At 46.1% G+C, this 23,335-nt stretch overlaps 3 protein-coding genes across 6 annotated transcripts; 2 read left to right on the forward strand and 1 right to left on the reverse strand.

Moving 5' to 3' along the window:
- The first annotated feature begins 139 nt into the window (after positions 1 to 139).
- Positions 140 to 5,835, forward strand: LOC120833373 (ankyrin repeat and SOCS box protein 2). 2 transcript variants are annotated; one of them, XM_040200428.2, is made up of 9 exons: positions 140 to 1,337; positions 1,803 to 2,011; positions 3,284 to 3,453; positions 3,609 to 3,764; positions 3,852 to 4,097; positions 4,190 to 4,361; positions 4,475 to 5,078; positions 5,159 to 5,312; positions 5,447 to 5,835. In XM_040200428.2, the coding sequence occupies exons 1-9, from the start codon at positions 1,317 to 1,319 to the stop codon at positions 5,575 to 5,577; spliced, it is 1,863 nt and encodes a 620-aa protein (XP_040056362.1). In that variant the 5' UTR covers positions 140 to 1,316; the 3' UTR covers positions 5,578 to 5,835. The 2 variants fall into 2 exon arrangements, with proteins under 2 accessions (XP_040056362.1, XP_040056363.1); XM_040200429.2 differs by lacking the exon at positions 140 to 1,337 and having other exon boundaries at positions 1,803 to 2,967.
- LOC120833377 (protein FAM181A) lies at positions 5,792 to 10,881 on the reverse strand. Of its 2 annotated transcripts, XM_078089918.1 has the most exons (3): positions 10,750 to 10,881; positions 7,212 to 7,504; positions 5,792 to 7,054 (listed from the first exon to the last, which is right to left on the reverse strand). In XM_078089918.1, exon 3 carries the CDS (start codon positions 6,993 to 6,995, stop codon positions 6,219 to 6,221), a length of 777 nt encoding a protein of 258 aa, XP_077946044.1. In that variant the 5' UTR covers positions 6,996 to 7,054; positions 7,212 to 7,504; positions 10,750 to 10,881; the 3' UTR covers positions 5,792 to 6,218. The 2 variants fall into 2 exon arrangements, with proteins under 2 accessions (XP_077946044.1, XP_040056369.2); XM_040200435.2 differs by lacking the exon at positions 10,750 to 10,881 and having other exon boundaries at positions 7,212 to 7,704.
- prima1 (proline rich membrane anchor 1) lies at positions 7,854 to 21,844 on the forward strand. 2 transcript variants are annotated; one of them, XM_040200436.2, is made up of 4 exons: positions 7,854 to 8,183; positions 12,396 to 12,537; positions 14,823 to 14,955; positions 19,683 to 21,844. In XM_040200436.2, the coding sequence occupies exons 1-4, from the start codon at positions 7,854 to 7,856 to the stop codon at positions 19,780 to 19,782; spliced, it is 705 nt and encodes a 234-aa protein (XP_040056370.1). In that variant the 3' UTR covers positions 19,783 to 21,844. The 2 variants fall into 2 exon arrangements, with proteins under 2 accessions (XP_040056370.1, XP_040056371.1); XM_040200437.2 differs by lacking the exon at positions 7,854 to 8,183 and adding an exon at positions 10,752 to 11,519.
- Positions 21,845 to 23,335: the final 1,491 nt, after the last annotated feature.

The following is a 23,335-nucleotide window of genomic DNA, read 5'->3' on the forward strand; positions in this document are numbered from 1 at the left end:
ACGTTCGAGCGACCAGAACGTCTTCTCCGGATGTTTCCCCGGATTTGTGTACCGGTTGCCTAGGAACCGCCTGCGAGACGGCAGGGAATGTGCCGGGATCGTTTCTCCGTTGTCACGGCAACTGCCAGAGGGGCGGTTCTTGTTTTAATGACTGAATGAGAGCGGCGAATCAAAAGAAATTAGATCGATACAGATCCGAGACGAGGCAAAAACTTAGAACTCTCATTCTGGTCTAATTCCCGAGAACCGAGTACAAAAGTCTGCTGAGTCCAAAAAAAAGGGTTTGGGATGCACCGTTATTTTCTCCGTGAATCACTCTGCAGACTTTAGCAATGAAACGAGTTCCATATTTAACCAAGTATTGACATGAAATAATTAGTTTTTTATATATATATTACACATGTATATATATATATATACACCACAGAAAGGTCTGCTCTCAATCTCAATTGCAGATAGTTTGTCCTCGGGAGGTTTCAAGTGTCCACGTCACACTTCGAGTTTTTTTGTAAACAAACATGACAAAATCATTCTCCTACCAATGTGTTTTACATCCACGATTTGATGTGAGCACAGTGGAACCGTCACCCTTTCAGGGGATGAATATGAAAGCATCCTCCTTATGTTTAACTCTTTCTCATTCTTAGTGAAGGTCAAAGGTCAAAGGAAAGTCACAATAAGTGTTTTAAGCAACCATTAAGAGGCAGGGCTTTCTAGTTTTCTAGATTTCTAGTCTACTTTTTTCATATTGTATATTGATATTCCACATCATTACAAAAAAAGCAAAGGTTACCTTAAGAAAATTTGCATACGTTTTAACAGTAGACCGTTTCCCTAGAAAACCATTTGACAAAAAAAACACGTTTGATCACTGACAAGGTTTGCTGACACACCTAATACCTAAGACAGGAGCAATTCTAGCAATGTTAATTACGCATACACTAGCATACATCTTATTTATACACATTCATTTTAATTTGACGATCAATTAGAGATGTAGGTTACCGCCGCGGACGCGTTGATTCTTTATGGATGTGGATATTCTTCATTGGTCAAAACAATTTGAGAACATTCTCAGAGTAGTTTGGTTCCCCTGGCTGTAAATAGACATGCTGACAGACTTGTTTGTTGTGTAAACCAGAGGCCCCTTCCAGTGTCGTAGAAGGAAGTATTCTTCACAGGCAAAGTGAATGTGAAACCCAAATCTGCTGTCATTGCTGTCTGCACATTGTCACGCTTCATCCAGCGGACACAACAGGAGGATAATCGCTCTCCAGCAGATCAACAACTTTGTGATGTTAACGCAACGTTTTTAAATGTGGATGAGGAACACTGTGGTGAGTTCAAGTCTTTCAATTATAGCTTAACAGTTGCATTCACTTTACACGAACGGCGCTGTTCGTCCAAATCTCTCATTTTTCTGTGTGTTTTTATCATTGTGTGAAAACAAAGCATCGTGCCCACAGTCATAGTGCAGAAAATAAACGCTAACTCAAACTTTATGTGGTGTTCTTGTGCCAGCGTTCTGCTGCATAACTCTTTGTAACACTGCACACAAGCTCACCTCGGCGTAGCCCCTCCGGCTGCAGAATCAAGTGGAATCAAACACAGTTTAACATGCCCTTAAAAGGCATCCATCCTCATTGCTGGAGCTGCTCCTCTCTGGTGTCTAAAAGTGCAGATTTCAGCCCGTGAAATGGGCTCCGTCTCCAGTTCTCACAGCGTGACCGTAGAGTATGTTTGTTCACGCATTCATTTTCATGCGTACGCTTTAATGTGTACGACTCCGTCTGTCTATACAGTCGGGCTCATCTCTGGTCCATGAAGAGGACAGCAGAACACTGCTGGATGTCTGCGTCTTCGGACTGGACAGCAAGTCTCCTCCTGTGATGATCACAGTCGGCAGATCCATGTCTCTTTACCAGAGACTGAGCAACGACATCAAAGACAGGCTGTCCGTCTACTCCCTGAGCCCTCGCACTTCGGCCGACTGGACGGAAAACCTGCTCTGGTGAGGAAGCATAAGCAGACATTTAGAGCTTGACTTTAAAAGAAGTACACGTAGAAAATACTTCTGCTATTTCGTCACTCAATGACGTAGATCAGTGTGTGTTCTGTCAATGAAAAAACACTTCCTCTTCCCCAAACCAGCACCTGGTGTTTTGCTTAAAAGGAAGAGCATCTTTATTTTGAAAGATTATTTCTTGACGAAAAGAGTTGGGCAACAATTTACTTAATTTGTCGTTTGCATGTGCAGGGATATTGAAAGGTGGAAGCTTGACAATGCAATGTTATTGATAATTTGATGTTTTATGGAGTTAACATTCAATACCCCCATCGCCCATTGATTTATTACAATTTCAACAACAACAAAAAAGTTGTGTGGAATTCAGAGTGGTGGCACCAGTATTTCCAGTTACAACACTGTAAATTCCATAGCAGCTATGATGAAGGATCCAAATAACATTTCACTGCTTTGAACCAAGTGAGTGTCTCATGAATCTCAGCACTCATTGTCCATCATCCTCGCTGTGTTCTTTTGTCTCCTCGCGGCCCGTCCATCCAAAAGTCCGCCTTAAGATGATTGTCTTTTTTATTATCTGATTGTTTCACGTGGCCGCCGGCCAATCAAATAAAGGCTCCGCGCAGCGCAAAGACCTCTGTGCGGCTGCGTTATGTCCCCCGGGGGGCGTTCAGCCGTTATCTCTGGATGTCCGCGTCCCTTGACATATATGGACAGACCCGTCGCACAGCCTGCCTGACAATGCCGTCCCAAAATAATCCGCCGCGGCACAGCTGAGCCCCGCCGCCGCCGCCGCCGGGTCACGTCCCCCCACCGGCCGCCATGACGAAATTCATCTACTCGGAGTACTTATCTCAGTTCCGCAATGCCGGAGGTAAATGCAATAAGGTTTCGTCGAGACCGCGGGGAGATAGGAGGAGAGGAGACGCGGCGTCGGACCCGGAGTGAGTCTTTTGTTGTTTGCGGGTCTGTCCGACTCGGGGGGGGCTGCGTGCGTGCGCGCGCGCGTGTGCTTTGTGTGCCTTGAATGTCCTTCTGTATGACTGCTCTATAACTGCTAGAATAAAATGCTTAATCTTGATTGAATAATACAATAGTACGCCAGTTAGTCTCTATTAGATCACAATATATTATCATTAATAAAAATTGTATTGTCTAGATACAAATATTTGAGATTTAATGGTCCGGTCTGTGTAATGCACTTGAATGCTTTTAGGTGCGAGTGAATTAAAGTGTTTTTTTTTCTTCTCTCCTCTTAAGGGATGTTGGCCCGGCGGTGTTCGCCATCAGGAGGGGTGACGTGAAGGCCGTCAATGATCTCGCCACATCCGCCCCTCTCAGCCTGCTGAGGGAGAACAAAGATGGCTGGATCCCTCTGCACGATGCTGCCTTCTCTGGACAGGCCGAGTGCCTGGAGATCATACTGAGGGGTATGACATGGGAAGCATTACCTGCATGCCTTTGTGGTCGGTTTTGAGCTGATAACGACTGAGCTATTCAAAGAGGCAATTTGCTTCCCCGTTTGATGTAAATGCCAAACGAGTCACCCAACTGGTTTGTGTGACGTGAATGTTTTCTGCACCAGCTCATCCTGCATCGGTAGACAAACGTACCTTACAGGAGCAGACGGCCCTGCTGCTCGCCGTGTCTTCTGAACACTTGTCATGTGTCCAGTGCCTCCTGGACGCAGGCGCCGACCCCGACATCAGCAGCAAGAACAAAGAAACACCTTTGTACAAAGGTGCGGCAGTGTTGTATACAAAAAGAACTATTCGGAAAATAACTACACAGGTGAACTGTTTACCAGATGACCCGTCTGTTTCTGTAGCTTGTGAGTTGGACAATATGGACATGGTGAGCTGCCTTCTGTCCCACGGGGCCACCGTGAACCAACGGTGTGGTCAGGGTTGGACAGCCCTCCACGAGGCCGTGTCCAGGAACAACACAGACATCTGCGAGGTGCTAATAAGAGCGGGGGCCGCGATCAATCCACCCAACACCTACAGCGTTACACCACTCATTGTAGCGGCGCAACGAGGACAGACGGGGGCGCTCTGCTACCTTATTGGAAAAGGTACTTATCTGCAAACAAATATATATATATATATATTACTCCTTTTTCTGTTTCTGATCTGATTTTGAAAAGTCAACCATGCTTTTCTGCAGGTGCGGATGTGAACATGCAGACATGTGATGGGGTCACAGCTCTGCACGAGGCCAGTAAAAATGGCCACAAGGAAAGCGTCGCTCTGCTGTTGACTAAACACGCAGACGCTAACAAACCCACCAACTCAGGACTTCTGCCGCTGCATATTGCTGCTCAATTTGGACACCATGAGTAAGTCACTTGTTAACTAAACAACTAACAGAAAACACTGCTTAAAATGCTAATACTTGAATTGAATCCATTGCTGCCATATCGCGTATCTTGTGTCCGGCCTCTGTGCGCAGGGTCGTGTCCATGCTCGTGTCGGCCACGAGTCGAGCCAGGCTCCGCCACAGCTGCGTCAGCCCCCTCCACCTGGCAGCCGAGCACAACAGACACGCCGTGGCAGCTGTGCTGCTCAAGACAGGTGCAGATGTAAACGCGACGCTGGCCCACAGTCACTCCGTCCGGTACGCCGATCGACGGGCGACAGCCCTCTACTTCGCGGTCGCCAATGGCGGCACCAGGACGGCGGAAGTGTTACTGAACGCTGGCGCCGATCTTAGTCTGGACCCGGTCAGCCCTCTGCTGATGGCTGTGCAGCGGGGCTGTGTCAGCACGGTGTCCTTGCTGCTGGAGAAAGGGGCCCATGTCAACACCGGAATACCCTCCTGTGCCACCACGTTCCCCGCTGCCGTCGCCCTTTGCATGAGTAATTTGTCTCTACTCAAGTGTCTTTTGGACAACGGCTGTGACGCCCTCTCCTGCTTTGCCTGCACATACGGATGTGCCCCTCACCCGTCGACAGGAGCGTCCCACGTAACAACCGTTGGCGGCAATGGACTGTCTTTGCAGAACGACAGTACGCTTCCTTTAAGCTGCAGTGAGCCACCAAAAAAAGCAACACAGGTGTGAAACAATCGGCCAAAAACAGTGACAGGGGTTATACAATAACTGTACGAGTAATACCTGTTTCATTTCCTTTTCAGTTCTGTGAGTGGATCTCAACACCCGTTATCAGTAAATGGGCCGGACCAATCATAGACTTGCTGCTGGAGCACGTCGGCCATGCTCAGCTCTGCAGCAGGCTCACTGAACTGCTGGACAGCCGAGAAGAGTGGCTCGCCGTTAAGAGGAAGTCATGTAAGCGTCTGCCAAAATCTTTAGACGCCTGACTGACTTTCTGTTTTTAAACCTCCTCACACGTGCACGCAACCCAAATGTTGTCTGAAGTCACTGTCAAGTGACAATCCTCTTGCTCTGTGTTCTGTCCACAGTGTCACCTCGTCCACTGCTGCACCTTTGCAGATTTCGGATCCGGAGCCAGATGGGGAGACACAGACTGAAGTCTCTCACGACTCTACCTCTGCCAGACAGACTGATCAGATACCTGAGCCTAGCTGACTGACTTTAATCTGAACTTCAAGCGCTATGCGCATCATAGATGTGACTAAATTTGTGTTTCCTTTTTTAGCTGCATTGAATGTCTTTTATTTGGAGATGCGATTATCTATGTGTGATATCTATTTATATCATAATGTTTTTCTTTAATCTGTCCGTCAGAATGTTTTGCAGTTTTTACACAAATGGTCAATGAAAGCAAAAATAATCTAATACCCAAAGGAAGTTGAGTCATTTATTTAAAAATAAAAGTCATGGTTTCAAATGTGCCCTTCTATCGACAAAGAAAAAAGCAATTTATGTCCCACATTCTATTCTTATAGTTGAAAGACAAAACTAAAACAGGATGTGCTCATTCATTTGCATGACTTCTGTTGCTGAAGAAATGAGCAGTCATCCTCTGCAGAAACCTAAAAGTAGAACCCTTGTAAACTGCTGTCACTTTTCAGATATGTAGAATGCATCAGACTGGCAACCCGCACAAAGACGAAGTGCAAAATAACCCCTTAGATTTAAACAATGCAAATAATTACTTTTCCCATAAGTGCTTTGAGGAAGTGTCTCAATTAAATGTTATGAGACGTAGAACTCGACATGAAGACAATTAGTCCTATTTGCACATGGCCTGTGTGACTGATGGTGGGGTAATTAAATGAATCCAAACACACTGAAGATCGGTGACGGCACGGTGGGTTTGGTCGCTATGGGTTTGACCACAACGTGCGTGTGGATCTTCGCTCCGTATGGATGCTCGGGTCTCTCCGCCTCCGCGGCTTTACTCCACAGTCCGAGCTGCGGATGTGGGACGACAATGTGACTGTGGAGAACCTGGTGTCCGTGGTACTGGAAGGGGCAGCAGCCGCACGCGTTCGCGCAGTGGCGCGAGGTCACGTCCAACTTTAGCGCCTCTCTGTCCGCGCCGCTGCGCCAACTGGACGCCGACAGAGCGGCCCTCGCGTCGTCCTTGTCGCAGCCCCTTCTCCGCTTCTCGTTTTCACTTCCCTCGGCAGCGCCCGCGTGGCTCCTTTTTAATCCCAAATGCGGGGGCTCCCTCTTAGCCGGGCTCAATTTAGGTTCCTCCCAAAACGAGGCCGGCAGCTGCCGTTTCCGCATCGGCACCTGCTCCGCGGCGCTGCCCGCGTCCTCCGCGCGCGGCGCGTCCGAAGCGGCCTTCTTTGTGACGTCCGCGCGCAGCCGAGCAGCCCCCATCGGTTCGGTGCAGCCGTAGTCGGCAGACCTGTGCGCGTGGCATCTCGGCACCCGGGAGTACTTCTGGGAGAATCGCTTCAGTTGTTTCTGCAGGTATTTCCTGTGATCCACGGAGCGTCTGCACGGAGCCGACTTGTCCAAGGCCGCTTTTATGTCGCTGGAGGCCAAATTCACGAAGTTTAGCAACGTCTTGACTTCGCTGTCGGCGTTGGCCATGTTTGCGGAGACTCGGATCAAATCAGTCCATGGTGGAGCGTGTAGGCCAACGTGAAGATCTAAAGGTAAATCGGAGAGAACGTCAATTAAGGATTTGCCCAACTTCACATTTTGCTCGTACGGGAATTATGCAACAAAGCCTGGAAACTGAATGTGATGGTTCTCAGATGAATTTTTCGGGAGGGGGCGAGGGGGTCATAATGACCCTTTACTCACCACTGCCGGATGGACCGACGCTCACTCGATGCCACAATCCAAGCGCAGACTTCCCTCCAGGTCTGAGCACTTCAACAAGTTGAATTAATATAAACTCCTTGTAGTTATGGTGCTTTCCTTGAACCAATCAGCGACCCCCAAGGCCCTCACAATGCACCCAATCAGCCTCCAAGCCCCCTGGTATCCAATTCTTCACCATTGCAAATTGTTGTCATGGAAACCTGGAGAAAAGCCGGTGAAGGGATGCGATATTTCTCCTACACGGTGATTTTCGCGCGTCGGCCGAACTTCCCCTAAAAGTCAGAGTGAGCATGGATAAAATGAGCGCAAGTTTTGCTGAACTAGTCATGCATCCTGACTTTATTCTGGCGCAATTAAAGTTTAGTCTTAAACATAGATGCCCCCATACCCTCCCCAAGAGTGATGTCAGATGTAGGATTTGGTCAGAGGGGGGGGATCTAAAGAGTGCATAACCATGGAAAGGGGCTTGAACGCTCAAGAATCTTGTCTTTCTGTTTGCCCCCTCAATCGAGCGACACAAAGGCTGAATTACTCATTCAAACCTCGCGGGACAAAGGGAAAGGAGCTGGATAGCACTCCTGCATTTGTAGTCAAACATTTAGAGACTTAAATCGAGTCGTCATGAAGGAGAAAGAGTCGGACAAAGCCCATAGAATTGCCATCAGCAAACATTTTCCTGTGTCATATTATGGGGTCTCCATGGCTCCCTCTGGCCCACGGACAATAGCACAAGTTTGCACACTCGAATACTGTCACCCTGCCAACGGTAACAAGGGCCCAAAACAGGACAATCCCCCAGAGAAAGCATTGGGCTCCGCGGGGAAGGTTGCAATGGAGGAGGAAAGGGGGACTTGTGAAATGCTAATTGAGCTTCATCCCCTTACTGGAGTACCTATCGTTCCATTGAACCGCAGCAGCAGTGGAATGAGACGTGAGGAAGCTGTTTGCCTGGTAAGTAACACCTCATGCTCATGCGCTACACCCTGAAAGCATTATAGGGACCACTCCAGCATCAGGACAGATCAATTTTGAAAACAATCTGCAGTCTGCATCGAGGCTGCAGGCCATTTATTCCGAGGGAGCTGCAACCAACATGATTGATTGCCTCATTCACTCAGTTGTGAGGTTGTCTGAGGAGAGCCCTGCAGGTCTATATGTGCTCTGACTGGTCTATCTTTTTAGGCGATGCGTCCCTCTTGTTCTGGAGAGCCAATGGGACCCTATTGTAGTCTCTTCTTCTTCTTCCTTTCACCTCTCTGTTCAGCTGAAAAGGCCAATAAACAATGGGGCTCCCCTCCCCTTGCCTGTCACCCCATTCCTGTGCTTTTGAAGTGAGGGAGAATGAGAAAAAGGAAGCGGAGCGGCGTCGGCAAATCCCACAACGTGACACTGTTCTGGTTGCAAGACAGGTGGATGAAATGTTTGTCTTGTCTTTTAAAAGATTCATGGGACTTCTTGGCAGCACATGCCAACTACCACTGAGAAAGGGTAACACTTCAGGGAGTGTTTGGGGGTCTCCGGCCTGAAGCACCCACGTGGTCTCTCTGTTTGACTATTCAAAATAAGTTTAGACACACAAACAACAAAAATCCCGCACAGCAAAATATACATCTTTGTACAAAATGCTCTTTCCGTCCCCTTCATTGTATCTAGTTGTTCCAATGATCTGTTATTAGTCACAGTGCAACTCGCATCATGTATTGCCAGACTTTCCCACTAGATGGCAATCCACCTCCATGATGATAGAGCCAAGCTGAGCTGCTAAAATAAAGGGGAAAGCCACAGTAAAGATAAAAGTTGATCAAAGTTTATTTGATCTTATCATTATTATCGCTTAAAAGACAAAGCTCTCTTTTTTTGGCGCAAGCATTATTTCTGTGCTCTTCAGAGATGCTAATTAAGTATCGCAGCAAGAATAACAACACTGAAAGATCTCAGTAATTATATTGAGAGGTTTTCTTATCGGAGTTTAAAAGGGCTGCGATGCGTGTTGTGGCAGACGTAGTTGGAAGGAGGAGAGGCAGCAGGAAGCATCCAGGAGGATGTAGTGCTTTCCTCTTGTCAGATAATCGATAATGGGACAAGCTGAAGGAGAGGATGGACGAGCTGAAGCGCCAGGCACACCACATGCCAAACCAAGGCTTGCTATACCCTTCAAAAACTCTGCGACATCCCTGCATCGTATCCACAAATGCAGTTCAGCAGCAGATGTGGCTTTTCCACTCTAAAAGGCGTCTTCTGCTCTTGTATATGAGCTCACCCCATTACGATCGGTGAGGAGCTTTTTAATAGAAATGTGAAATATGACCAAAAGGCTGGATAGAGCTGCTGAATCCATTGATGTTGATCCAAAGTTGTTGGGTTAGATGTGTATTGCATTTAAGATGTTAACAGTTAAATGGACACTGCTGCAGTAGGAACGGAGCTGGATGCTGAAGCGAAAGTATTTATACGTTTGGGGAGCTGCAAACAAGCCTTCTTTATAAAATCTATAAAATAGCAGGAAGTAGTGTGAAATAAAGGTTTCCTCAATTCCAAAGTAACATTTAAAAACGTCTTGGTGCGTCCCATTAACAGTGCAATAGATTTTTTTAATTACATAAGGCCGTTCTTACATTCAAACCAATTGGTAGGTTTTTCTTCTATTCAACCGCAATCGACAATTATCAAACATATATATTTACTGATTTGTTTTCTGTTATCCACTAATGAACAGTTGCTCTTCACTTGATCAAAAGGTGTGTTACTTTTGATGTCGGCATCGGGAGTAGTTAATGCAAGGACTCTTTTAAATCAAAGCAAACGAAAACTCCTCCTCTGTATTGCTTGATGACACCCACGTTTTATCCCCAGTTATCTGTTTGAGTAAATTCAGTGAACGTCACGTTGACTCTTCCATGTACACGGCTGGGGGCTGTGGGGTAATTTCATAACTGTGCCTTGTGAAGACCACCAACAATATTATGCAACTCTGCTCTTAAAAAGCGACACTGATTCTTTGCACTCTGGCCTAGAGCGCCCCCCCCCCCCCCCCCCCCCCCCACCCCCCACCCTCTCCCCCCCACCCCCTCCCTCTTTTGAAAAAGAAAAACCAAAGAAGCTTGTTTTTTATAAATAAACCTCAAATGCATATCTCAAAGACGTCTTTGCGGTTTTAGCAGCTTACATCAGTACCGTTTAGCCGATCTCAGCCTACTTTGGGAAAGTGGACCACAGAGATCCGTAGCACGCACACGGCACATCTAACATGGGTATACGGCAGTGCTTTCAGTAGGTAGGCGTCTCTCTCTCTCTCTCTCTCTCTCTCTCTCTCTTACGCACTCGCCTCCACGCTTGGAGGGCATCACTTTCTACCACTATCAAAGAAAAAAAACACCACAAAAGCAAAAAAAAAAAAAAAAAACACAAACAAACGGCCGACATTAACGACGCCTACGTGACCACCTTCCCTCCGTGTGTGTCTTTCTCTAGTGGAGGGGGGGGGGGACTTTTTAAGAAGCGGAGGGTTGGAGCTCACGCTGTCGGGATGAGGTGATGTGCGCGGCGGCGGCGGCGGTCGGCGGTGATGCTCCGGTATAAAACAGCGCGCTGTATCTCGGCACAGAGGGGGACGCGTCAGTTTAAGCCCTCCGGACTCGCCCATTCGGTCTCCAGCCTTAGATAACTTGAGGGGATGCGCGCTGCTCCTATTGTGAGGAATCCCGCCGCACGGTATTGCTGAGGATCTCTCTCTCTTGTTTTTTTTTTTTTCGTCTTTTTTTTTTCTTTAACTTCGATGGCTTCGAGTGGCCCATTTGCACTCATGCTTGCAGCCGGGGAGGGATGTGAAGGTACGGGCCATCCACCGCCCTCACATCGCACGGAGTAGCGGCGCGATTCAGGTCGCTTGTCTGAGAGCCAATAAGAAGAAGAAGAAGAAGAAGGAAAAAAAGAAGAAAAAAAAAACTCACTTTGGAGATGTGAATTGTCGAGATTCGCTTCTCATTCCACCGGCTCGCCCGTCCTATGCTCTCGGTGACGGGATCTCAAGAGGAAAATGATTGTGGCGTAAACTACTTCTGGAGACGCTTGTCACAGATACCGCCGCTGAACTGGCCGGGGTGGATGGTTATTTCCCAAACAGGTCAATCCTATGCATACTGCATCCGTTTGTTGGAATCGCTGCCTAGTACCTTCGAGAACAGCGCAAGAGGAATGCTGGTCCAAGATCTGATGCCATTTACTTTAAGTTTCTGGCCTTTTTTCTTCGGTCATTGCCTCCTCTCATTGTTTTTACTCTCATGCCAGGTAAGGACGCGCGGCCGCTCATCAATTTTACGCATGAGACGCTGTTACCCGAGTTTGATTTACTGTGGGATAAAACAAACAAAAAAAACTGTGGAACTGTTCTCAACTAACTAACGCACTCGCTATATTAAAAATGATATGCAGAATATTGCTGATGTGTTCACGCCCGGATGTTGGGATCACAATGTGTATTGACAAATACCAAGTAAGTGGAGAGCTTTTAGTAAGGCATGAGAAATATAGCTCTCACACACGCGCACGCGCGCACACACACACACACTCAGCTTTCTTGTAGTGGTAACATGGAGTGGCCAACTGGGTTTTCATGATAACAATATTCGGTCATCCCACCAGGATCCCTGCAGCAGGCATATGTTAGTGATGAGTAGGCTCACCTCTGCCCCGCGCTGCTGCCTACAGATGGTGGTGAGCTGTTGTTCACACGCATGCAGTGTTGCCAGGGTTCACGTGTAATGTGATCTGCTTGAGTTTCCAAGTCCACCCACGCACACTCCTCGGGGGCAGCCTGCTTGCTGCCCACTCTGTGTTGGTGGGTGGTTTCTTACAGGGAGCGGCCTGCAGCCATAGACGTACGGTACTATTCTGCATGCGCTGCATACACAACAGCCCCGGTGACAACAACCCTGGAGCCGGGATTACGAAAGGAATGCTGAGAGGATCTCCACAGCGCTGCTCGCTGAGAGGCGGCCGAGTGTTCAAGCATCTCCATTTGTGCGGCACAGTGTTGTGCTGATGGCACTCATGAGTAATGCACCGAATGACAATGCCGCCGTCATTTCAATGTCTCTCGATCTCTCTCCCCCTCTCTCTCTCTCTCTCTCTCTCTCTCTCTCTCCCTCTCCCCCTCACCATAAGGGAGAACTCCAGAGGTCATGCTCACGGACGGTGGCGGAGAAAGTTAGCGAAGAGTGCCAGCTGGCCTGCCACTGTAGGAGATACCCTCCCCTTCCTCCTCCCCCGCCTCCGCCGCCTCCCCCGCGGCTACTGGACGTCACAGGTAGGACTCCCAGCTCACACTCCCAGGTGCCTCACCTGTCTCGCTCCGAGTCTGTCCGCGTCACTCCCTCAGTCTGGTCTCCTGCCACAGTCTGATCTCATTCCCATAGCCGGACGCAGATGCCGAGTAATATGGTAATACGTTTCGACGTGGGGTGTTTCCCTTTCTATGCTTTTATGTTTAAAAAGAAGAATGTACTATCGGATTACCGCGCATGGGTGCTAATTGCGAGAGTGTGTCTGCCGGTGATAGAGCCAGCAGGACGTTGACAGCTGAACACAGGACTAATTTATGCCGGGTCTGACCTCGGGGAGTACCCAGCTGCTTGTGAAATCCATGCCTACTGGGCTGCCTGGCACAACGGTTCAGTGGCAGGGTTTCCCCCCGGAGGACCCCTGATTAGAACACAGATGAGTTAATTAAATTACATTTCATTTGAAAAGATAAGGAGCTAATAAACCAGCCCAGTAGTGTGGCGGCATTTATAGGGTGCGTTTTCTGGTTTTCTGTGTATATTCAAGCGTGTCTATCTGCGTGGATCTGATGCCTGTTGCAGCACTTTTCCCTCCGAAATGGTACATCCAATGATAAACGAGGCATACAACATATTTCACCGGCCTTCTTGCAGAAAGTTGATGTGATTCAATGGGCTTCGAGCACCTTAATGGACAGTGCGCTGAAATATGGGCCGGCGTTTCTGATGATGCAGCCGCTCTGAGCTATTACTGTGATTGTTTAGAATCCCTCATCCTGCTTCCTTAATATTATGAGTAGGGAGGAGCACTAAATCATCAAAGTCTCAACAGGCAGCAGGGTAAATGTTTTAATCAATCACTTCCAATGATTTCTTTCTGTCTGGTCAATTCAAATGGACCTTATTTTCCCCTGACTCACTGTGTGAGCTGTTCTGTGAATGTTGGCCACAGCATGGATGCTGTCAGGACCATCTGACTGTAAGCTACGCCGGGGGTTTGAATGCCTAATTACAGCCAACACATGAGTTCTGAACTCATCCACAAACAGTTATGTGTCACGATAAACATGATAAGCAGGCCAATTTTTATTCCTTTTCAACTTAACACAGAAATGTTTGCAGAGGGTGGAGACACCATGAATAATTCATTGAAAGGAGGGTTTTTTTTCGTCACTTCTCAATTTCATACATACGGGCTCATAATTATCTTCACATTCTTTCAGGAGCCCAATTTGCAAAACGATTAGAGCTGAGATGTAGCTTTAAACTGTAGTATATAAAATGCAATGAATATGCATAACTAACACGAAAAACTGGGACAATGTCTGAGACCCGCTGGAAGTCTCTAAAAGAGGAGAGAAATTGGCACTGTTAAGGAAGTCTACAGTATGCGCTGAAAATGGTTTCCGAATTCTTTCAAAGGAGTGTGCTTTATTACAATAAAGTATATCCTTACCGCTGACTGCATTTAATCCTTCAACCGAAAACACAGGATTAAAGTGGTAAGGTTTGGTTGAGAGGAGCCTTTAAATTCATAGTGACTTACGACATCGCGTGCTGTACCGGTGAGAGCCGTGTCTTTTTACTTGTTTAGCAGAAATGTGCTGTGTTGGAAAATAGTCATCACTATTTCTTATTATATTATATGGGGATTATATGTTTCTATGGTGTAAACCCTTCCTCTCATTCATAACAAAATAACTGTGCGGGAGCTTTGAGTTTGTTATGATATATACAGCACAGTGCATTTTCTCAGGCACTCAAACCTAGAACTAACTGGCATTCATAGATGGATGAATGGATAAATTGGTGGATGGATAAATGGATGCACGGATAGATAGATGGATGGATATGCACGTGACTAAAGCATCAAATTCTGCAGAAAGATAAGAAGGAAGTTCTGCACTACAAAGGGTACAAAGTTGCTGATGCACACAACGTTATACAATATTCCTGGCGAGGCACTACAGAACTAATGTGGAAAGAGCAGGCGGTTCCTGCAACAGTAATTGATGTGGACAACAGTGCTGGTGTAAGGAAGGTTGATGGGACCTTAAATGATTCATTGTGTCGGGTTAGATATCCAGGTGAGGACGCTACTTCTCGAAGAAAATCCCTTTTGTGCTGCGTTATCATGTCGCATAATGCGATCAGTAATGAACTAATTACTCAAGTTAGATCTGATTCCACAACTGTGCTGTGATGAAATAAAAACCTGATTCATTTTGTTACATACATTCATGCTCATTCACTACTTCTGCATCCAAATCTCTTTCCTCCTTTCCCCTCTTCTTCTCTTTTTCTCTCTAAGTGGCAGTGACCGAGGTGCCCCTGCTGAGGCCATGGTGGATGGAGATGGACGTTGTAGTCCTGGGAACGGTGGGCTGTGCATCCGCTGTCTTCCTGCTCTCAGCCATCATCATCTGCTACAAGGCCATCAAGAGGTTGGATGTCACTTCTACGCTTTTCGGTTCTTGTAGTATTCCAGTTAGATCTCATTCACACGTATCTACGAATTATTCTTAAGTGATGAAAAATTAGAATGGGAGCCGTCACGGGCAGGCTGCTCCACATGACATGTTTAATTTGACCCATGGGAGACTGTACTACCTCTCCTGCTGTTGTAGGTGAGGCGATGATGACCCTGTCGTCCCCCTGCTGGGTCACACTGATGTCAGAGGTTAAATAATGGAACAGGTTGTAAATGTCACTGAGAAAGATCCACTTCACTAAGTCCCCACGAAACATCAAATGAATTAATTTATTGACGTGCATGATGACCTTGAATTTGTATGTGTCTACTGGATTAATGAAAGTGAACGCAAGAGGCGACTAGAGGAATCCCAAGTGGCATTTTTGCAACTGTTTCTCCCATTTGGCTTATTAGGCCATTAGCCTTCTAAAAAGCTGCGTGAGGTTTTAGCCTGCAGCAAAACCCAGACCCAATTCCCTGTGTGGCATTCAGGCAGCACGTGTCACACATGCACTCTGACACCCACGTTTGTGTTTGCAGACATTTAAAAAACACGTCGTGCCAAGAAGCACGCATGCACCTAGAAGCATGCGGGGGAGATGACTTGTGTGCACCCATCCACATGGTCTTTACCTACATAGATACATCATCTTGGCGTATTTACACACTGTAAAATGGTATAAACATTGACTCCCACACACCCGTGTGAGAGAAGCCACAGATCAGGGAGCTACTTGTGTAGTTGACTTGATTAAATTTATGGAGGTATATTACGCCTGCATGCCTGACATGGCTTTCTTCAGCAGGACTATTTTTTCAAAAAGACAAATAGGCAAAGTCAGGCAGCGGAAGTAATGGGTGGTTGGCTCAGGAATTCATTATGGCAATTCTCAAGCCTCCTGTGTAGCCGAGGGGCACCCTTTTTAATGCAGCGGTGGTAAGAACGTGTTGTTGCAATACAAGCTCTAGCCCCAAACCCAAGTCATTATTTATGAATTAATTTGCGCAGTCATTCAGTTGCATGCCACATCTTTTATACATGCAAGTGGGTCGTGTCCTGAAGCTCTGTGGGGCTCTAGACTGCAGACTTTGTGCCACGCCGAGTTGCCCTCCACACTGAATGAGAAGAGAGAATTACTCAGGTCCAGCCAGACTGGCCTCAATAGACATTCATTAGTCACCGGCCAATAGGGTAGCCATCCAGGGGACAAAATGTGATTGCTTAACATTTATTACAGCTGCTCTAATCATCCATCGCTCCTGAGTAGAAGGTCGAGGAAACAGCACAGCGAAAGGACAGAAGAAATGCAAACAAAGGCAATAATTGAGCGTCTGAGTCAATAACTGCGAGACAGGGTTTGTCAGTGAGAATAACACAGCCAGTTATATATAGCCCTTCCAGCCCCTCAGAGCTCCGGGCTTTCCCAATGAAAATCAGCTGGCTGAGGGCCAAGGCCTGAGCACCACAGACAGCAGAGGAGCAAGCTCCGCGGGTCCCAGCCCTCCTGGCCTTTTGTTATTTTTTTTTATAATCTTTGTCTGCCAGTCATGTTTCAGAAGCAAAGGGGCCGGAAAGGAAAAACACTTCCTTTACAATTCTATTCAGAGTCCGCAGCACCAGGGAGGCTGGTGCTGTGCAAGCGCAGAGAAGAGGATTCAGACACACGCTGTGTTTCAGTGTTGCTGTGCCAATCCGAAGCAAAAGACATGATGCTGCAGTCCAGGCTGTCAGCCATCCAGGGAGCCAAAACAAACAAAACTCCAACCAAATGACTAATGAAGCTAGATGCTTTTCCCAATCACTTACCGCTCCGGGAGGCTTGTCCAAAGGCAGATAATCCATCACAGCTGCTCCTCTCCAAGGGCAAGTATATCCAAAATGCTCAACCAGAGACGCAATAATGAAAGGAAAACATTTGCCAGGCAAAGTGGTTTAAAATCCAGTATTTACTTGTACATAATTAATCTCTGTTTTATTTTCCAAATGACTTACCCGCGCCTCAAAACTGGTGACAGACTTTTACAGTCTGTTTTTTACCGTGTTTTCTTTAAAGCATAGCATGTCACGCTAATTTCCAGATGGCAGGAGTAAAAGTAAACAGCTCAACACATGTCCCAATTTCACCATGATCCTTTCCCCAAACTTCAAACAGGAATGTGCGCTGTGATTGCACAGCCTTGATATGAAATATTCATCTAACCTGTGCAATGTTGTGTTGCCACCTGCCATGTGTCAACAGCATGGCATCTATTATTGACGGCCCGGGTAGAGGTCGGTTTGAGGGCCCAGTGCTCTGCCCTGTGTGGTGGCCCCCCGGCAACGTGGTCAGTCTGAGAAGAGATTACTACCTGGGAGAAATGAACAGGGCCGAAGCACCTTTTCAGCAGGCTGTACATCGCCGTGGTCAGACGTCCTTTGAATGGGAACATAGCAGATGAAATACCAAAAATGTTCAAAAATTAAAATAATTAGTTAGCTGCAAGCACATTGCATAACTTTCAAACGAAATCAACACCAATTACTTTTTGTTCCAAGTAGAAGAATTCCCAGACTGGCCGCTCACCCTGCCATCTGTGCCTTGGAGAAGGCTTTGGTCTATCCCAATTCCCCCAGCTGCATCAGCCAATCTTCTCCCCCGCGGCACAATGTGTTTCCACCCTGGGGCTGGCCAGTTTCTATTCTCAGGTTTTCCCTGCATCCCTCAAGGGACTCGGGAAGCACAATATGTCCTCAATCGCCGTCTCGGATCCCTAGTGTCCTGAGACATATAACCTTTCCCAGCTGACAGAGTCCCACAGGAAGTCTTAGTCACTGCCTCACGTCTTGTTTACAACTTTTTTCAAGAGCCACTAGCCCCCAAACAACCTCAAGTACTTTAGATTAAGTGCAATGTCTGTTGTTCAACAGTTATAATTTAATCATCCTGTGAATATAGAAACAAAAATCACATCAATCTGCAATTTTACAATATAAAAAAAAGCTAAATGTACAAAGATGAGTAAGAGTTTGTATTATCTACATACACTTTATACTTTTGAATAACTCTATAACAAGACTACCGTCTACAGACATGCTAGCAGCTCTGTGAGGCCTTATCTAGACGGTAACTAAAGCTAACGTTGGCGCGGTCCTCATGTTAAACAAGTGCCAATTTTAACATTATTACCATCTCTGTTTAGTATGCTAGCATGCTAACATGTGCTAATCCAAAAAGCACAGCTATGGTGGTAATAAGTGGTAATAAGTGGTAATCCCACTAATTCGTGATAAATACAAACACAATTTCAAACAAATTGTTGATCAGTCGATAGGATTCATCCTCTAGGGATCATGAATGTGTTCACATTTTCATCAGTCGTTGATATATTTCAGTCTGGACCAAAGTTGTGACTGACAGACAGATTGGAAAATGCCATCCTCAGAGCTACACAAGAGGAGGAGACCTATTGACAGTGACGTTTTGTTTTTGAGATCCCGGTATGATTTATTTTTTTAGACCAAAGCTTTAAAGCCTGGCGAAGACTCTGACAGTGACTTTTTTGACAGATTCAATTATCTTTAACCCAAGAGGTTGAGCGGTGGACGTGGTTCAGGGGGCTGAAATGACAGCCGAAAACAGCCAAGGCAGGAATCGTTTTTTTAACCTGAGAGCAACAAGATGGTTGAATAACAGGTGTGTGAGAATCAGATGGGCTAGATGGTTATTGGAGTGACAAAAAAATAAAGTAGGCAAATTGAGCTGAGAGCCGAGAAATTAGCAAATTGAGCATAACAAGAGAAAAATACACATAACTAGACATTTAACATAACTGTTAATTGTATTATATGCTCAAGGAAATGGAGGTAAGAACTTTAATGTAATCCCAAGTGTGAAGCACAATAATGCTACAATTATGATCACAATGCATAGTGCATTTTTACCGGGATCTTGTCTCAACTCAGTGATAACGGTTTGAATATAAAGGTTTATATATACATATACAAGGTTTCCTTGCTGCACGATGTCCGACGAGCTAAAAAGACTGGGAATGATTGTTTGTCAAGGCCCGGCAAGGCTTTCAGAGGAGAGAAGAGGAGAAGAGACGCTGAGCTAAGATGTCCCTCAAGGGTCCTCCATGGCAATGAAGGCATAGTACAGTGTTGAGTGGAACAATGACTGTACTAACTGTATTCAGATCTGTCTCTGCGTTACATAAGCCCGAGCAGGAGAGAGCAGATGAGGGGGTCGGTGCAGAAGCCACAGTACACTGGACAAATATAATAACCACAAAGGCACCGAGGAGTGCATGAAAAGGGCTGTATTGAGTGATCCTGCTCTTCACAGGCCAGTAGCAGCAAGGGGATCATGTGTCGCAGCTTTATTTTGAAACGAAAGGAATAGAAAGGACACCGTAACCAGTGTTGAGTGGAGGTTATGTGTTCAGGGTATTCCAAAGTTTGTCTAACAGCCATACACACACTCACCACTTAGACGGAAGATTACGTCTGCTCATCAGTATAGGGAATTGCTTTGTCCCTTGTGTTTCTTGGATGTGTCTTTTCCCCCCAACCGCATTGCAAAAGTGACCGTTGCACATTGAACTCATTAGTAAGGGCCGCAAAGAGCAGCCCGAGAAATCATGTCAGCCTAAAGGTTACCGGTCTAGAAGCTCCAATGAGGACTAATGTAACGTAATTATGAAAATGTTTATTCACAGGAAACCACTACGAAAAGAAGAGAACGGGACAAGTCGTGGGGAATATGCCATGAGCATCCGTAACAAGAAGGCCATAGGTACGAACAACACTGTGGTATAGACTGTCTCCTGGTGGACACAGGAAGTGACATCACCATTCCCGTCTCTCACTGTAACCCCCAAACTCAACAGTCCCTTCTCACCCAGAATGCAGCAGGGTTTTACCCAAGGTTTTCAAATAGGAAAACCGTCCCTCTTTGCTTGGCATGTTGCCTGGACTGAAGACACCATTTAGCTCAAGAAGAGCTGCAAAAGATGGAAGGTAAAAAAAAAAGGAAGCTAAAAAGGAACGGAGAGAGAGATCCACAAACCCCCATGGTGTCAAAAGTGGCGCAGCAGGCTGAACATTATGCTTTTAGTAACAGCAAGTGTTGCTGACAGGCTGGTTGGCTGCTGGCTGGAGAGGGACCGTCTGCCAGTCTGCCGCAGATCCAGACCTCACACACTGTTGACATCTGCAATGGAACAACAAACAACACAGCAGACAGGACAAGCCCATCACACAAAATAAATAACGTGCATGCAGTTTTTACAGAGAATGCAACATTTTTTTATACTCCAATCCCCACTCTGTCCGTCTTTTGTTCCGCATTTTGGAGACAGATGCTTTGTGAGAGGCATGATGTTCCTGTCGGCTCTGAGATGTGGATTCATCTGACTATGCAATTTAAAGAAATCCATTAAAAAAAATTAAAAAAAGGAGAAGGAGCAACGACATCAACATGGGACATTCTGGTTATTTTACCATGGCAAAAATGCCACTGAAGACTTAGGCTCTGTGTAATATACTTCAGTCATTCATTGAATTATTTGCTCAATTTATTTACTAATTTATCTACCTTTGAATTTATTTTTCTACTCAAAAGAAAAAAAACTGTCTTGTAAGTTACTCCCATCTTTACGATTTCTCAATAGCTACGTTTTTTAAGTGAATAATTTATAAATTGTATAATCCATTTGTGATGCTCCGATGCTTTAAGGCTGCTGTCAGTTTGTTGAGACACCGATGCACCAATGCAGAAAACAACGCTCCAGTTTCGGTATTGTTTTGTCTCTGTTTTGTGTTTGATATCGCTTTTCTCTGTTTCCCTGAGACTTCTGCTAAAAAGTGGTCTGTATGATATGCTATGTGAATGTGTTTTTTTTCCAAACATTACTAATGTGCTGCATCATATTCCAGTCCCTGTTTTTAATTTGCTATCTTCAGTCAAGCCGCTGTCCCCTCCTACAAGTTAAACCTGCTATTTCAACTCTTTTGGTTCAATCTAGTCTTGGGGTCAGTTAGATGCCTTCAGTAATGATTTGGTTGGATTTGACATTCTTAATTTTCCTATCCGTCAAGGGGGGGGGGCGTCTTAGCCCATCGCTATAGGAACTGGGGACACGAGCCCAGGCTTGACCTTGTGAGTGGTGAGAGACAGGAGACTTAGCCAACAGCCAGAGATCAGGTTGCACGGGGGAAAGCCTCAGCAGGGATGTGTGTGTTACTCTGTGGCGTCCACAAACATCCCCACTGGAAAAACACAGCCGAGCTGAACTGGAGCATCACTCAACGCTGCTCTGCTTTTATACATTAAAGCTCTATGTGTCCGTGCATGAGTGCATTTGTGTGTGTGTGTGAGAGAGAGAGAGAGAGAGAGAGAGGGTGTGTGTCTGTCTGTCTGCGAGTATGCATGCAGATGAGTGTACTCAGTGAGAGTGGGCTGTACTCTATGGCTGTCAGTAAAGTATAGTATATTGGCTAAACTGTGGAAATTTGAGGAAAACACATGCTTGCATCGAGACATGCAAAGATATTAGCGAACAGTATACCCCACCATGTACCATGTGAGCGAAATGACGGATGCATGAATGTAAATATTGATATTTAAATATCTGCCTTCTGGACTGTTAATTAATGTACAGTGTAACAGAACATATGTTTATACATAGTAAAACTTAAACAATGTGCTACCATTTAGAATTATGTCAATGTTGTCATGTTTATGGAGCAAGCCATTAATGTATATATGGCAATCTATAGTACATACACAATTTATGCATTATACCAAACAGAAAGATGTGCATAAGTTGATTTAATTGCTGAGTTTTTCCAGTTGTAAATAAAACTGTACATAACAACAGACCCGCAGCCCATTGTGTTCAAAGAGGCGTACGTGCAGATATGAATCTGTTATGTTACAGTCATATAAAGCAACTGCCCGTCTACAGTGTTTCTGTGGCGCTCGTGTCCTGGGCAGAGAGCTGTGCTGGACGGGTCTCTCGGGCCCCCGCCTCCTTGCAGTGGAGGACACGTTCTCGGTCCGTCTCACACAGCGCTTCTTTAATAGACTTTAATTATCGAGCGTATTGCTCTCCGTGGGGCTTAATGACGCAAACAAGAAAGCTTAAAGGTTGCACATTGTACCCGCTCTGGGCTCGATAAATAATCACGTGACAACATCACGGATGCGCATGAAGGATTTATGCAGCTCAAGCAAGAACAAAATGAGCATTTAGAAGAAAGAAGCTAAAAGAAGGAACTAGATTAAAAAACACACCTCTGTGGAAGAGTTTTACATTGTACCATGTGGACATTTTTCTACTTCTACGTTAATTTGCACATTACACATTAACTGTAGTTAATCATGTGAAACAAACAAGGATACAAACCTGTACTCTGAAGCGCAGGAGCACTGAAGAGGAATGTCGATGAATTATAATGTGAATGAGGAACCATAGAGTGCTTCGCCTGCCCTGCTTGAGATGTGCCACTTGATGGTAATGTCGATGGACACTGAGCAATTTAAACATTCATGCATTGTTCAGCCAGGGCGCTGTGGATTTCACTATAATAAAAGCAATGTGACAGCAGTAGGGGGGGACCAGGAATTGTCACCGTCTCAACAAGTTTTGTGAGCCTCTTGGAAGGTATTTCCATGGTGCAAAAGGGCGCTGATACATCTTTTTTTTTTAATTATCTGGGTTCTTAAAATTGTTTCTGCACCAAAAAAATGTGCTGCACCTTGCACGAGGCTGTCTCGCTCAACCTGCCTTTTAATCAGGATGTGTCACCAATGCACACACCTGGTGATACATCATGGTGGCGCATGCGAGCCTGTGAGCATGAGAGCTTGCAAAGTCCTTTCAAAACTGACCTTCACCATCTTTGAGGACCCACTCCCGCCCTCTCTGCCTGAGAGGCCTTTGGTCAGCTTTAATTACCCTCACCACCTTCAGCTGCCTGCTCATCAGGTCAGCGCTTCCATACGGTCCTCCAGGAGGCCGTAGGCAGGGAAGGGAGGCAGGCAGGGGCGGGGAACGCGCTGGATACCTGTGGGAACCTGATTACATAAGCTGCTGCTAATGAGAGAAGGTTCTTTCGCAAAGAGCTGCGAGTTCAAACGATCACAACGGTGGCAGTGGCTGACAGATGCAACCACATAGCAAGGGGACTTGATTAAACACACACACACACACACCTGTGCACAATACATGCACATACACACCTGCAGCCAGCATCACTTTAATACACACTCGCACACGCTGAGGCACACAGCAGGAGGGCGGTTCTTTGATGAGCCAAGACGAGAGGTTGATGAGAAGGGGCACTGCAGCCTGATTCAGCGAGCGCG

The sequence above is a fragment of the Gasterosteus aculeatus genome, chromosome 15, assembly GCF_964276395.1.
Source record: "Gasterosteus aculeatus chromosome 15, fGasAcu3.hap1.1, whole genome shotgun sequence".
NCBI classification, from domain to species: domain Eukaryota; kingdom Metazoa; phylum Chordata; class Actinopteri; order Perciformes; family Gasterosteidae; genus Gasterosteus; species Gasterosteus aculeatus.

Coding starts and splice junctions, on each gene's coding strand:
- prima1 (XM_040200436.2), top strand. CDS start 7,854: ATGAAGGAGAAAGAGTCGGACAAAGCCCATAGAATTGCCATCAGCAAA. Junction 12,538..14,822: donor GCGGCTACTGGACGTCACAG/GTAGGACTCCCA, acceptor TTTCTCTCTAAG/TGGCAGTGACCGAGGTGCCC. Junction 14,956..19,682: donor TGCTACAAGGCCATCAAGAG/GTTGGATGTCAC, acceptor GTTTATTCACAG/GAAACCACTACGAAAAGAAG.
- LOC120833377 (XM_078089918.1), bottom strand. CDS start 6,995: ATGGCCAACGCCGACAGCGAAGTCAAGACGTTGCTAAACTTCGTGAAT.
- LOC120833373 (XM_040200428.2), top strand. CDS start 1,317: ATGTGGATGAGGAACACTGTG. Junction 2,012..3,283: donor TGGACGGAAAACCTGCTCTG/GTGAGGAAGCAT, acceptor TCTCCTCTTAAG/GGATGTTGGCCCGGCGGTGT. Junction 5,313..5,446: donor CGCCGTTAAGAGGAAGTCAT/GTAAGCGTCTGC, acceptor TTCTGTCCACAG/TGTCACCTCGTCCACTGCTG.